Raw genomic sequence first — 15,252 nt, 5'->3', positions numbered from 1 at the left:
AGAGCCTTTCCCAAAGCCAGGTACTTCCCATTGCTGTTTTTTCACATGAACTTGCTCCATGAGGCAACACTAAAGAAAAGCAAGGTAAAGAACTGGCCTGACTTCCCAAGCCCCAGAGCTTCATGGTGTCCTGGACCTGCTAGGTCACGCATCACCCTGGGGGCTGCAGGACCACAGGGGGACAGGGACACTGACTGGAAGTCAGAACCCTGAAGGAGGATGGGGAAGCCATTTGATACATTTCACATTGCTGCAATCCGGATGAGGCTGCTGCACAAAGTTCAGTCCTTGCCATGCATTCACTTCCCTTCACTTCCTGTGCAGGGTTCATCCTTGCCCCTGGCCCACTCCCAAGCTGGAGCAAAGCAGATCCAGGAGATACAGCCTGCTTTCTGCCGCTTTCGAGGGGTTTCAGGGGAGCGAAGGGTTACACATCGAGATGAATACACCCTCCCCCCATGCAGCCATGCTGGCCTAGCTGGATACCCACAGCACTCTGCAGCTGCCCTATGGCCCCTGTCCCCCATCACATACGGTCTCCATCCTCTGCAGCCCTACAGCTCCCCAGCTCCAGAGCCCTTCGGCCCCTATAACCCCTATTCCTTCTCATCCACAGCCCCTTGTCCCCTAATAATTCCTACCCATTGTAGCCCCCAGTCCCCTACAGCTATCCACCCCCTACAGTCCCATACCCCTCCATTCCCTATAGCCCGCACCTCCCGTTCCCGAGCATATCCCTACCTGCCTGGTGCGGCTCCCCGCCGCTCGCCCGCCCAGCGCAGGAGCTGCAGCCTGTGGCGGGGCAGTGCTGCCAAACGGGCCGTGGCCATTCCTTCAGCAGCAGCAGCAACACCCGAGCACCCGGCGGGACCCGACCTGGCCCGTTCTGTTCTTTCCTCTCCTGTCCTGTCCCGTCCCGACCCGTGCCGTCCCGCCGCTTAGTGCTCGAGGGCGCTGCGCTCCACGGCACGCCCCGGCCTCGTCCCGCCCCGCCTGCAGCCCCGGGACCCTTCGCCGGCCGGGAGGAGGCACCAAGGCGAAAGGAAGCAGAGAAAGTGCCCGCCCTGCCCGGTCCGCGAAGGGGACTGGAGGCTCAGAGGGAACGCCCAGAGACCCGCCGGGAGCTTGCTCTGTCTTCTGCCGGTCCCCAGCCCAATCTGTGCGCCACAATTTCTTCCGTTCCATTGCCGTTCTATTGTATCTTCTTTTCAGCTTGTTCCATTAGCCTGACCCAACCGCTGTTACGGCCCGAATAAGCCCCTTCATTCAAATGAGTAGAAATAGACTTTGGTGCAAGACAACCACCGCTTGCCTACACTTGTCTCCACCTGTATCACTTGGTGCCTGAGCCCTGGGAGTTACCTGCAGCTGGCGTGCAGCCCTATGCCCTCAATGCGTTATCAATTAGCACCCCACTAACACCTTTCGGCACTCCCTGTGGAGGAGGAGAGACCTGCTGGGAACTGCAGAGCTGCTCCAGGGCTGAGTAGGCTAAGACCCCCTCACCTAAGCGCAGAGGTGTGGGCAGGCACCAGGAAAGGGGTGTGGTGCTGCTGAACTCTGCAGCAGCACTGATGCTGAAGAGGTGACACATCAAGCACAATGGTGCTGATGAACAAGGGCATAAATATCAACCTCAGAATGGTGAATCTCAGACATCAAACCAAAAAATGTGCTTGTAACAGTGAAATACCAACTGCCACCAGGCTTGCAGTGTTTGACACTTTTAGAAACAAGAAGGATTTTCCCCAACATGCAAAGGAATTTGTTTGGTGGCAGCAGTGACAATGTCTTCTTTGTTAGGGAAAGGGAGATTTTTTTTTTTCCTTGAAATGTGAAAAATTTGTCTTAGCTGCAGAGGGGTCACAGAGATCTTCTGAGGCTCTGGGAATGGTCTCCAACCCCAGGCTGGCATGGCAAGCTCAGGCCCAGTAAGGATTATTAGACCACAATTAGATCAACTGTGTTCATCCCACTTCCCTCAGCATTTCCTACTCCATTCTCCTTGCTAATGTTCTTGCAATGCCTAGCGGAGTGCACAGATGTGCCTTGTGCTATGCTTTGTCTGTCTTGTGGAGCTTCAAAGTCTTTCTAGCCTACATGCACAGATAAGTCTTCCAGTAAGTCCCACTGAACTCAGCAGTAAGGTGAGTTTCTGGATTCCCACAGGGGATGTAAAGCTGTGTGACATCTGTGGCCAGAAGTTGTCCTTCCACTGTTTGGCCAGAACAGAGAAACCGTCTTTGTGCTGATGGAGCATCAGAGTTCTCAGTATTGTATAACCACAGGGAAAAAAAATTGATGCAAACCTGTAATAAATAAAAAGAAAGATGACTTTTGGCTTGATCTTCCCAGATTATGATCATTAGCTCAGAGAGTGGAACCTGGTTAAAGAAAGAAATAAACCAAGAATTATGCAGAAACTGATGTAACCTTGACATTTGGGTATATTTGTTTGAGATCAAAGCAAAGGACCCCTGAAGCAGTACCATTTTGTACCCCATTGCACAAGGTATCATTCCTTTCCAATTAAGATTTTAAAAACTACTAATCACAAATAAGTAGGTAGGTTTTGTAACCTATCTTGTTTGTTTTTGCTAGGAGCCAAAGGCTCTTGGATTTGTGTAAGCACAGATTTCAGTCTCTGTAGTACTGCATGTGCAAAGACCTTTCCCAGAGATGCAGAGGGTCTTGCTCAGGCCCCCTCAGTGCCCTTCTGGGTTTTGTTCTCCAGAGCAGGACTGTATTTGGTGCCTCCCAGCCGCGGAAGGGAACAGCACAGCACATCACATGAATCCCTCACTGGCACAGGGTAATGAGGGGATCAGTAATCAGCTGTCTCCCTTGGAGATGTGGCAATGACAGGCTTCCCCACCACTCCCTGGAGCAAGTCTTCACTGGCCCTTCTCTCCAACAACAAACATTGTTGTGAAAAGCTGAGGTAGGGGGGGAGATTCTTGGATAAGTAGACCTCGCCCTTCTCAGATGAGGGCTCTGTAATTTCTGCTCACATTTGGAAGAACAATAACATGCTCTGAAAAACTTCCATAATCTCCTGGACAGGAAAACCTCAAGCTCAGGCAGACTTTATTGTAGTTTCTATGAGGCAAATCCTTGTGTGCTGTTTCGGGGTGTCTTCATTCAGAGACTCCTGTGGCCTCAGTTACCTCAGTACTGAGGTAATGCTGGCTTCTGGTTGTTGGAAAAAATTCACTGGCAGCTTAAAAACAAACTGATGCATCCACAGAGTAGATGTGCTGCAGTAGTGGTAACATCTTTGCAATGTCCCAAACATCACAAATAGCACAGAGGTCATGAAATTCACGTTTAGTCCTCATTCAAATCCCATTACCAGGTAACATTTATTTGGTTCTGCCCCAGGTTCCTTTCACTTTCACTGACTTTCTCTACAGAGGATTAGTAGTGCTCCGCTCCTGCGGGACTGGAGTCTTGGGAGCAAAACAGGAATATCCATTAAGCAGTCCTCCTGTGAAGAGACATCGTGGGGTAATGTAACAGCCCAGCTGAGAGGGAATTCACCCCCTGGATTAGGGAGACTGTGGACAAATATAAGCAGCTGTATTAGATATTGCAAAACAATGTATACATCCCTGGGTTGGGATTATTGGCCATAAACCGATTGGTTCTCTGTGCAGTAGTGTGTGACAGGTGATGTGACTGGATGCAAACCTCCCCTGCCCATGAGTCTTGGCTGGGAGTTCTCCTTCCTTCTGCAGGGCTGTTTCATGTAGCCCAGATCTAAACTCCTGGTAGCCTGGCCACGCTCAAGGGATGGTGGGACAGCTGCAGGGATGCCCTGAACTGCGCCAATTTGTCCCAAAATAGGTTCTCCCACTCAGTGTGCAAGGAACCAACCCACACCCAAGGTTGAGGTATTTGATTTATTTACAGTTCTGCACTGGATGGCAAATTCACAAAGCCACCATGACCACTGTCAAAACTTTTGACTATTTATATATTTTAGCAAACAAAGGCATTAATGTTCATTGGCTACAAGTTAGCTAGTTCTCATATTAATTAGTATTCTATCTTCCATTGGTTAATGATTCTTTCACTTCCCATGCTAAATAGTCCACAGGCTTGGTCTTTCTCTTCTTTTGGGTTGGTGGGTTTCTTGGGTCTGTGGCCATGAGTACATGGCCACAATCTGCCCCACAAAATTACCTTTTGCTCGCTTGGAGCTGATTCAACCCAATTGCTGAGTTAGCTGTATTAGTTTCTTCCTTGTCTTGGGGATTCTGCCTAATGTCCTTGTAGCCCATAAATCCTGCATTTCTTGTTCCTGCTCTCAGTAGTAAATCCTTCTTCCCAAGCTTTGTTAACCTCCCACTAAGTCTGAGATCATTGGATCAAGCCTTAAACCTTAACAAGACAATTCTACCAACAAGTAATTCATCTTTCTAAGACAGCGCTTAGAGCTTATTGGCTACTCTCTGTTTCAGGGATTAAATCTTTCTTGCTGCTTAGGTGTGAAAGTATGCAGAGATCAAACATCAGATAAGATCCCTTCTTAAGACAATTTGTAGGTGTACTGCGGCGCCGATGCTGGGGCGGGTGTTGCCGCCCCGCTCCGGGCCGGCAGCGGGCGCGCTCAGCCCCGCGGCGGCGGTTGGCGGGGCCCGCGCGGACGTGGCCGCGGAAGTGGGTGGCGGGGCCGGGCCGTACCACGCCGGGACAGGACGGGACGGGCTGGGCTGGGTTGGGCTGTGCTGAGCCGCTCCGTACCGAGCCGCGTCGCCTCCCCGTGCCGAGCCGCATCCCCTGTAGGCGGCCGCCGACGGAGCCATGTCGCGGGGCAGCGGGAAGGGACTCAGCCTGAAGGACAAGCTGGACGGGAACGAGCTGGACCTGAGCCTCTGCGACCTGAACGAGGTGCCGGTGCGGGAGTTGGTGAGTCTCCGGCCGCGGGCCCTCCGGCGGGTTTGGTGACCGGTTCCCCGTCCCCGGGAAGGGGCAGCGTAGGGGAGCCGGATATGCTGGGGGCTTGTGACCTGGCCTGCAGGTATTTAAAGCAATGAGATTCTGTGTTCCGCGAGCCCGATAGCCGCTATTCACTGCTGTCCCAGGATAAGAACATTTTTGGACCCAGAGATAGATCCGGAGATGACGTGACCTCGGAGCTGCCGCGGGGGATGGACGCGGGAGAAACCGCAGAGGCCGAAGCAGAACTAGCAGGTGTTAGAGGGGCTCGGGTGAACCTCCATGTTCATTCAGTATCTTATTTGTCTTTTCAGGCTGCTCTTCCGAAAGCTACTATCTTGGATTTGTCCTGTAACAACCTCATTTCCTTGCCGGTAAGGTGCTAGAGAGCCTCCGTGGGGATGAGTCTTCTGGGAAATATTTGGAAAGATAACTGGTGCTTCAGTAGAGGCTCACCGGGCACTGTGGAACTGGCACTTTCCCTGCCCTGGGTTGGCTGAATGACTCCGTTGTCAGTGACAGGTCAGTGCTGGCAGTGGATTTGGCTGAGGCAGGAGAGAGTACAGGGATGAACTGTGTGAAGATTGCAGTACATTCCTTCCAGAGCGTCCCCAGGTGAATACAAGGGGAGTTTCATCAGCAGTGGAGACTCGGGTTTGTTCCTGTCTTATTGTCATCCATAACCTTCTCAGTTTGTCTTATTGGTTCCACTTTGTCTCACCTCCATCTTCCAAGGCAAAGGAGGAGAGCAATTTTCCTCCATCCACAGTCCTGTACTAAGTCAAGGATTTGTGCCTGATGTGAGGTGCAGGCTGTCTCCACGTACTTCCTGCTGAGGTTCTTCCATAAGGATGCTGACCAGCTTTCTCTGGGTTTTCTTTGTTTGGGTTTTAGTCAGACTTCTGCAGTTTGATGCATCTGGTGAAACTGGATTTGAGTAAAAATCGGTTGCAACAGCTGCCCTTGGACTTTGGCCGCCTGATCAATCTGCAGCACCTGGACCTTCTGAACAACCGCTTGGTCACCCTGCCAGTCAGCTTTGCACAGCTCAAGGTAAAACTGCTTTCTGAGCAGTTATGTAAAGCTTTGGGATTGCAGCCCAGGGTCTTGTGATCCTGCTCAAGTTGATTTCTCTGGTAAAGCATCCATCGTGCTGACTACCCATTCCAAAATTCAGCTGGCTCTGCACCACACCTCAGTGAAAATCCTCTCAATCTATTGAAGACTTCTCTGCTCATCTTCTTTACCTGTTTCATTCATGTAAAAACTAAGCAGTTCTTTGCTTCTGCTTTGGATCTCTTAGGTAATTCTAAGACTGCTATGCTCTTACAGCCTCCCCTTTGTTGTGCTTTTTTGCAGAACCTGAAGTGGCTGGATCTGAAGGACAATCCCCTGGATCCTGTCCTGGCTAAAGTGGCAGGAGACTGTCTGGATGAGAAGCAGTGTAAACAGGCTGCTGTCAAGGTAAGGAGTGTGCGTTTATTCTATTTGTTTTTTCCCTTTCATGCCTTTGCTTGTGATTCTTCCTCTGTTTGCTTAGCAAGCTGGGCAGCTGCTGCAGGAGCCTGAAGTTTCTTCAGGGAGTGAGGGGCAGGTCCACTGCACTGGCTCTACTACTGCTGTGCCTGTGGAGAGCAAACACCTGGTTGAGGAGGATGCTTCTCCATTACTGGAGTTAAGAGAGGATTAAATGCTGATTGCCAAGAGAGTCGAGGCATAATCAGACATAATAATCCATGCCTGTGCCGATAGAACAAAAACCTCTGGAGAAGTTCTGGCAAACATGAATAGAAATGTTCTGTGATCCTCTGTATCACTCAGCACCAGTTTGCCACATTTGTTTTTAATGGGAAGATCTGTTTTTTGACAACAGAGACTCACATAAGTCGTGAATTCTTTTCAGAGCCATAGCTGTATGGGTAGGTGAGGGTTGGGGGCCAGCCCCAGCTGCCTGTCCTCAGCCACACTCCATCTGTTCTGTTCTGAACTGACTGTGCCACAAGGCTTCTGCACAGTCCTCAGGTTGTTTTCTTGGCCCTTTAAGGTACTGCAGCACATGAAAGCAATCCAGTCTGAGCAAGATCGACAACGGCAGCAGAAACTCCAGGCAGAGAGAGGTAGGCACAAAGAGCCCCCACGTGCTGTCTGCTGAGGACTGCTTTTGGTCTCTAACACACCCAAACATTCTGATCACCATCTAACAAATTACCATCTAACACATACTTGTAGCCCCCCAAACCCAAAGTACTCAGGGAGTAGTAGGGTAAAAGGGCTGGAGGGAGAAAGATAGCAGGGGGGTAAGTATGTGATTTCTTGGCCTGAGGAATAGTTAAATCTCTAGATGGAATGTGTTATAGGTTACCTATAAAAACATGGAAAAAAAGCACAGCAAAACGCAAGGTAATACTAAAAAAAAAAAAAAAAAAAAGAGAGGATAGTTGTTTAATTGATTGGGATAATAAGGTAATACATTAAAAGGCAGTGATAATCCTTCACATAAAAGTGAAAAACTTGCTGTTAACCCCCAGAAATGGAGAAGAAGCGTGAAGCAGAACAGCGAGCAAAGGAGGCTCAGGAGAGAGAACTGCGTAAGCGAGAGAAGGCAGAGGAAAAGGAACGCAGAAGGCGGGAGTACGATGCTCAGAAAGCTGCAAAACAGGAGATGGAAAAGAAAACTAAAAAAGAAACAGTGCATACCCGAAGTAAGTAGTGTCCATTTTTCATGGGGTTGTGTCAGGTTTCATTGTCATCAGATTGTGATGCTGCCAGAAATGCTTTCATGCAGCCCAGGTACTGGGAGATGATGGGAGAGGGTGGGGGGAATTTATAGGAGTTCTGTTGAACTCTGCTACTGTGCCCTTTTCCCCTTCGCCTGTATTCCAATGAACTGTAGAGCCACAAGTCAGGAAGTTCTCAAGCTGTTCCTAGTGAGAACTTCCCTTCACTAATTTTTCTTAAGTCTGCTGAACTACATTTGCATAACTAGATCTTGTGCAACATAGAGGTGCTTTACACCCTCTTCACTGCTGCCTGTGAAACTGCATCTGCAACTTTTCATTCTAAGCAGTTAAATCACGTATACTTATTTATCAGAGCTAAGTAATGAAAATTCACAACAAAGGCCAGCTGCAGCACAGGAATAAGTATCTTACCTGAACAGTTTGTTTTCGAGCATAGCCTGTTACAGTTGATTAATTCCTCACATTCTGTACTGTTCATGTTCTCACTGCAGAGCCAGCCTCCAGCTCCCGTCCACCTCAGCGCCCCCGGCACAAGCTCTCATGGTCGCGGTCAGTGCTGAGAGTCCTGCTCTTCGTGCTGTTCTGCATCCTCTGTACTCTGGCGGCCTGCAAGCTGACAGAGCTGCAGCATCAACCTCTGTGCATCAGTGTGAACACCCTCTACGAGGATGTGGTGGCTGCTCTGCAGAACCACAAAACCCTGCAGAACATGCTACAGCACAACTCGAAGTAGTGATTGTCCTGGATGGGCACTTGCTTCGTCAGCATCTCCTTCCACCATGTACGCAGCCAGAATTCCTATGGAATCGTGTTCTGATGAAACTGCTTTGAACCAGTCAGCATTGGTTTGCTGGTCCACTCCACAGAGCAAAGCTATTGTTCAAACCATCTTTGTTGTGCATGTCTCTCAGTCGGCCTGTAAACTCCCATTATTTGTGCACGTTAACCTAAACTTGTGACCACTCCTTGCCTCAAAGTGGCGTCCACCAGGATTGTGAGGTATAGGAAGTTGTCAGTCTATAGGAATGGGATCAAGCAGCCCTCACATCACCTGGGTGAGACAGCTGTAGCTCTGAGCTGGAGGTGGAAGGTTTTTAATACATATCCATTCCTTGCTCTCATTTCTGTTTGTGCTAAAATTGGTGGTATGGCTGTATGGGAATAATACACTAAGGCCCCACTCCAGGGCCAACTGCAAGCATGTAAGATGGCTGTGCATCCTTATGTTGGAGCAAAGAGGCTGATGTGCTATTGAAAGGAGCTGAAAATTTTCAATACAACAATTTTCACAGCAATTTGTCTGAACTGGATGTTTATGTTGTTAACGTGGTTTTAATTTTCCATTAGGCCTTTTAGGAACAGCCACAAATGATTTCCAAGTACGTAGGAATAATCCCTGCCTGCTGCAGCTGCAGAAGCAGCACTGGGTGGCACTGTGCGAGCACTGCTGGCAGGAAAGGGGATGCCTCAGGGCTGGGGGAAGGCGGGGAGGTTTGCTGGTTTGCCTCTGAAGAGGAAAACTCACCTCTGCAATGGTCTGTGAATTACTTGGAATTTCCTTAAAAATTCTTTTAAATAATTAATTTTAAAATTTCCTTTAAAAAACCCTCATCAAGCAGAAGTTTTTTATATTCTTAACGGCTTTGCGAGTACTAAAACAAAGTGCAAGTTTCAGAGAATCTCTGTGCTACAGATTCCACTGGGACATCCTACACTGCTCTCCACAACCGCTCCCTCTTCTCATACCTGGGATTATTGCTGCCAGGAGCAGTGTTGAGGGGAAACCATGGCAGCAGCAAACTTTTCATTTTTCTGTAACCCATTGATAAGATTGTGGTTCCCCAAATATCACACAGGAAGGAGCAGCAGCACAAGTTATCGGATAAAAGGAAGGAAGGGCTGCCTCTGCCTTAAGAGGGTGCATGTTTTCGAAGCTTCCTTCCAATACCTTTAAGCTTTCCTTTGGGTGTCTAACTCATCCCCCTCTTTAAAATATCCTTACTCCCTATCCAGAAATGTTCAGGAAAATGACAAACAGCATCTAAAGCAATGTTTCCTCCATGCAGCCCTTCCTGCCAACAGCCAGATGAGTGTTGCATAGGTTGATGAGCACCGGCCTTATACAATTTATATATTCGGGTCAGCAGCACTTCTGACCAGGCCAGAGCTCCTGCTAGCCTGGAATGAGCAGAGTAGGTAGGAATTTTCCCACTGGAGGCAGCAGGACTCTAAAGAGTTAACTTCCACACATGGGAAGCGGCAGCTTAATTCTCTGAGCACTCATCTCAGCACTGCTGTTAAAAAACCCCCAACCACACTTGTGTGCACACAAGTGCTGATGGCTGCACAGGTCCCCAATCTAATTAAAAGGAATCTTTTTCTGCCAACTGTTTAGACCTCATAATTCCAGCACATATAATCAGATTTCAAGACCCTCTCTAAATTAAGCTGTCTGGAGACTGAATCAGAGCACTCTAAACTTATATCTGAAAATTAGTCTTACTCATTCCCATCTGCTGCAGCAGAACAATGAGAGGCTGTTTTGTGAGGTAAAGTTCTTTCACCTCACTAGAGCAAGTACTGGGGGCAGCACCATGTTGCTCTAGCATCAGGATTTGTCCCAAAGGAGAGAGAAGGTAAGTCCTTGCAGTTCAGGAGAGCAACAGGAATTATTCCTTTCAACAGAGGACATACCTGTCTATGTTCAAGACACCATGTTAAGGAGCAAAGGCTATTCATCAAAATTATTTATTTTATAGAAAGACAAAACAACATCAGTATAAGCTGTGTGTAACTCATGTGCTTATGGAAGATGTTCACCATCTTTTCTTGTGTAAACTCCTGCTATTCAGCAACTTTATCCAACTTTTTTCCTGCTACAATAAAGTCTAAATGTGCTTCAAGGATCAGTGAGTGTTGTCTAAGCACTTCTTCACAGAAGAAAACTGAAAACTTGACAAACGGTAAAACCCTTATTCCCTGGAGCTACCCAGTGAAATCCAAAACTCAACACTTAACCGGACAAACAGTAAAACCTTTTTTCCCTGTGCTACCCAGTAAAATCCAGACAGAGGTCAGGATCATGGGAAGTCATCTGCAGATAGATGCGTCGAGACAGTTCCGGCCCAATGCGCCGGGAGGTGGCTGTCACACCCTCCCCACGGTGCACAGGAATATTGGCCAGCATGTTCTCCCGCTCCTGGTCTGAGGAGCATCTCTCATAGGCCTAAAAGGAACACAAAGGGAACAATGGGATCACCCACTTTGCATCCATTGCTTAAAAAAAAAATAAAAAAAATCAAAGCTATGCACCTGTACCTACTCTACCGTTCCACAATATCAACTCATTTTTCAGCTGGTCTCTGCCCAAGTCCCATCTTGAGCTTAGAGGATGGAGCCAGTGCTGCTCCCTCAGTGGGAAGCCAGAACACTAGATGCCAAGGAATCGGTTCCTTTGCTAAGTTACTGAACAGTGCATACAGAATCAGTGTCTAATTTAATACTGATTAAATTACTTCCACCCCCTGCATGAGCTGTCTGCCTGCACACAGTGCTGGATATCCCTGAGACATCCTCACCTGGATCAGAAGCTGAGGAGAAGGGTAGGCAGACACAATAGCCTCAGCCATCTCAGAGCTAACACGGTTAAATTGCTGTATCTGCCTCTTCCAAACTTTCAAGAGACCCTTTCCGGAAGGATCCACCTTCACTCCTCCACAGCAGCCCTTCTCCAGGTAGAAAGAGAACCCTGTGTTCTCTCGCTCTCGCCTAGGGAGAACAAGGAATGAGGAAGCAAAGGAGACAATGAGGCTGTGAAGAAAATCCTGTCCCTGCCATCTGTTGTCAAAGAGCCAGAGCGCCATCCCCGCCTTGAGTTGTCAGAGACACAACTGGCATCAAAGGAAACATGAACAATTTGACCCTGTTTCCTTTACATACATTACCAATTCCTTTAAGACCCAGATTGCTACCGAAAAAAACCCAATCCTGTATTCAGCAGCAATCCTGACACAAGCCAACTTGCAGACAAAGTGGTAAACAAGAATTCACCTTCTGGCTGTCAACCATAATAAAACACTTTCAGATGTCATTTTTAATGTCATCTCATCTCTTGTCATGGCTGACATGAAGATCCAGCAGCTGCTGCAATAGGAATGCCAGGATTGTGTGAGACTGCACAAGATGGCTTTCTTGGCTATCACTGTGCAAAAAGCTGTTGTCTTCCCTTATCAACGGAAAGAACCGAGTGGTTCATTGTCTGGCATGTCTCTTGGTTACACACTGGAGAAGAAAAGCTGGCAGTCTAAGAGCCAACCCTACTCACATTCCCTTCCCACTCCAAAAATCTGACTCAGAAAAAGAGCTGTACTTGATGTCAAGGCTCCAGTGTGAAACCTGAGGGTGGTGAGGCACTGGAAGAAATTGCCCAAAGAAGTTGCAGATACCCCATCCCTGAAAGTGTTCAATGCCAGGCTGGATGGAGCACAAAGCAATCTGGTCTATTGGAGGTGTCCCAGCCCATGGCAGGGGGTTGGATTAGATGATCTTTAAAGTCCCTTCCAACCCAAACTAACCTGTGACTATGAAATCAGGGTCTATCCTGACCCCTCTGTGGGCAGGACACCAATTTCAAGAACAAGTCCTGTGTTGAAGGAGCTGCAATAGCAGCGGCTCTGTCACCCACACCTTTAAGAACCATTATACCGTGTTGTACCTGCTATTCCTTCCCAGCTTTGCAGCCTCTCCAAAGGCAGGACCAAACCTCCTCTGCTTACTCACTTGTATGGTGCCTCAGCCACAGCTTTTGTGAACATAGTGGCATATTCCCCAAGCTCCTCACTACTCTCAAAAATGCTGATTTGGACTTGTGTGCTCAGCTGCAGATCCACCAGGGCCTGTATCACCATTGGGAACAAAAAATGGCACAATCAGTCTTGTTGCATCAAATTCTATTTTTGTCTGAAGCAGAAAAGGGTCACAAATGTCCTGCTGTAGGACAAGAATCTTCACTCTCTTTCCATTTTGGGAACAGTTAAGTTAAGACACTGAAGTATTTAGAGGCAGTCTGTCTCCTGACGGTTAATATCACCACAACTTCCTCTGAGGTGTCTCAGCTCCTCTGTGGCTCCAGTTACAAACAGGCCACCACCAGTGGGCGTTGCCAATGGGCCGTGAAGGGCAAGATGTGCTGAGACCGACATCAGTATCCAGGTGAATGAGACACATCAGTCTGTGTGGGGGTAGGTACGTGACTGAGCAGGGGGGAGCTGAACCCAAAGAGCTCTGTCCAGAGACTGATGGACTAATGAATAATGAAAGCCGCATACTCCCATCCACAAAATTATGTGACTAAGTCAAATGTTCAAATACTGGGAGACAACAATTGATGGCTGCATGTCTGTTTTAAAAGCACTCACTTCTTTCACATCCATTCTGGATAAGACCAGACCAGAATCCTTAACCTCCTTTTTTCTCCTTTCTCCCCGTTTCTCTTGATTCCCACTTGCTGCTGTCTGTCGTAGCCTTTGTTTTGGCTGAACTTGGAGAGACCTACAAAGAGCAAAGTAAAACTGTGGTGACAGTCTGGATGGACCTTTGCTTCCATTTCTGTATAAAAAGCGATGGAGCAGTTCTGGGAATACCGCTTATACTCCAGTCTTTGCTAGAAGGAATTAACATATAACTTATGGCATTTTTCAAGGCCAGAGAAAACACAGAAATATTTGCAGGGAAGAAGTCAGACCTGAAATAATTTTCTACTCCAACTACTGCCAGAGCCAGAATTCTCCCAGGCATTTTCTCCATCATATGAGCTACATAGCTCTGCAGGGTCTCCTTCTGCCTTCCTGCACAGCCATCAGCGTTCTACAAAGATGAATAGGAAAAATAAGGAGTTAAACCATTTTGAGGTACACAGAGAAGCACAGCAAATTATGGCCCTGGTTGTAGGACTGCAGATGAGTCCATTCACCCTTTCTCTTCAGGACTAGCAGACAATACTTGATCCCATGTAAAGTTAGAGCAGAAAGAAAGAAAAAAAATAAACCCACTTGATGTAACAATGTCACTCTTCAGGAAATGTGTGAAAAAATTTAACTAGTGAAGAAAGCTTGACAGAACTTCACATTATACAACCCATTAATGGCGCCTAAACCCAGATTTCAGTTTTAGTGAAACCCTGCATTCCTCCCACACCAAAACCTTCCTGCCACTAAGAGGGATGACAAAACACTGGTTTTGCATCAAGGCATGTTCAGGAGCACAAAAGTCATAAGTGTTCTCACTTGCTTGTAGCTGTGAGCCATGGACAAAAACTCCTCCAAACCAAGCAGAACCAGGACATTTGGTTCTTCTGTCCATTCATCTTCTCCTCCTCCCATCTGTTCGGATATGAAAACAAACAGGCCACAGTCTGTTTAGAATTCTCTCAGACTCCCACTCAGAGCTCTGAGCAGAGAGATTAGAGGGTGTTTACTTGGGTTGCTAAATACGATTACTAACGACTGCAAATAACACATGAAGAAAAGGGCAAGATTATCAAAATTTTGCTTGCATACCTGTGATGACACTCTCTTTCTCCTCCAGGTGATGCTGCAGGGAACAGCGTGATTCTCAAACACACAGGAATAACTGGCAGCCTGCAAAGCACTAAGGATCTGCTCGCCACCTTCTACCTGTAAGATGACTGAAATCGATGCACTGGTCAGGCCTCCAGAGAGAGGAGACAACAGTCAATACAAGGCAGGTGCAGGCTGTGAGGACAACTACCTGGGTCTAGCACCACTGTTATGTATTTCTGGCACTCTCCTGGCCTTTGAGCTTTCAACATCTTGGCAACGGCTCTCTTCCTCTCTTTCTCCTCCTCCTGCTCCCTCCTCTTTGCTTCTTGCTCCTTCCTTCTCTGCCACACATTCTGGCAGATTACCTCCCGTTCCTTCTGACTATATTGTCGCTTTTTGAGAGGGAGCGATGTTTCTGGCCTTTCTCTGCTCACCGGGGGGCTACTAGGCCTGTCTGAGTCGACTGGCAAGGAGCACAAGGAGGATCTCTCAGCACTGCGTGTACCATTCTCACTGTCACAAGCCACTTCTCCAGACGGCGCCAGGATTTCCCGCAGCTCTTCTTTCCCAGGAGCCATCAGGTCACCACTAGCACAAGTCCCACATGCCTCTCCTGTGCCGCCAGCGCCCAGGCTGAGAGCCTCAGGCTCCTCTCCCACACTCATCTTGACCCTTTCATGCAAAGGGACGATGTCCATCTCTTCGTCATCCATCTCTTCGCTCCCGCTGCTCACCATCTTGACAACCTCTGCCGCTTCAGGATCAGGAGATGGCGGCCGGCGGCGGCTCGGCTCGCCGATGCATGGGGACGGCTGCAGCAGGCAGGCCAAGGAGGGCAGGTTCTCCTCCTCGCTGCTCTCAGACGCCGACTCGCTCTCCGCCATCTCCTTGTCTACTCAGAGGCACCGGCGCCTGCCTGAGGGGAAAGCCCGCGCCGGCCGCTGGTTGGCCCGAAGGCGCGTGCAGTGGGCGGTGATTGGTCCGAACGCTCGCGACAGCGCGCGCTCAGA

General features: G+C 48.5%; 3 protein-coding genes across 3 annotated transcripts in view; 1 reads left to right on the top strand and 2 right to left on the bottom strand.

The window, feature by feature from the left end:
* Window positions 1–1,295, bottom strand: part of ACSF2 (acyl-CoA synthetase family member 2) — a 36,114-nt gene extending 34,819 nt beyond the window's left edge. The window contains exon 1 of the mRNA XM_040081675.2: window positions 742–1,295. Within this exon, the coding sequence (XP_039937609.1) occupies window positions 742–830 (89 nt within the window). The 5' untranslated portion in view covers window positions 831–1,295. The remainder of the gene's footprint in view (window positions 1–741) is intronic.
* Window positions 1,296–4,645: 3,350 nt separating this feature from the next.
* Window positions 4,646–8,977, top strand: LRRC59 (leucine rich repeat containing 59). The gene is made up of 7 exons (XM_040081660.2): window positions 4,646–4,911; window positions 5,256–5,315; window positions 5,836–5,994; window positions 6,301–6,405; window positions 6,986–7,058; window positions 7,470–7,643; window positions 8,174–8,977. Exons 1-7 carry the CDS (start codon window positions 4,807–4,809, stop codon window positions 8,413–8,415), a joined length of 918 nt encoding a protein of 305 aa, XP_039937594.1. The 5' UTR covers window positions 4,646–4,806; the 3' UTR covers window positions 8,416–8,977.
* A 1,437-nt stretch (window positions 8,978–10,414) lies between these two features.
* On the bottom strand, window positions 10,415–15,158 carry EME1 (essential meiotic structure-specific endonuclease 1). The gene is made up of 8 exons (XM_040081659.1): window positions 14,451–15,158; window positions 14,240–14,367; window positions 13,967–14,062; window positions 13,426–13,547; window positions 13,100–13,232; window positions 12,462–12,577; window positions 11,261–11,450; window positions 10,415–10,908 (listed from the first exon to the last, which is right to left on the bottom strand). The coding sequence occupies exons 1-8, from the start codon at window positions 15,124–15,126 to the stop codon at window positions 10,732–10,734; spliced, it is 1,638 nt and encodes a 545-aa protein (XP_039937593.1). The 5' UTR covers window positions 15,127–15,158; the 3' UTR covers window positions 10,415–10,731.
* Window positions 15,159–15,252: the final 94 nt, after the last annotated feature.

Source organism: Hirundo rustica, chromosome 18, assembly GCF_015227805.2.
Source record: "Hirundo rustica isolate bHirRus1 chromosome 18, bHirRus1.pri.v3, whole genome shotgun sequence".
NCBI classification, from domain to species: domain Eukaryota; kingdom Metazoa; phylum Chordata; class Aves; order Passeriformes; family Hirundinidae; genus Hirundo; species Hirundo rustica.
The sequence above is the reverse complement of the archived record's forward strand: the minus strand, read 5'-3'. Positions and strand labels throughout refer to the sequence as shown.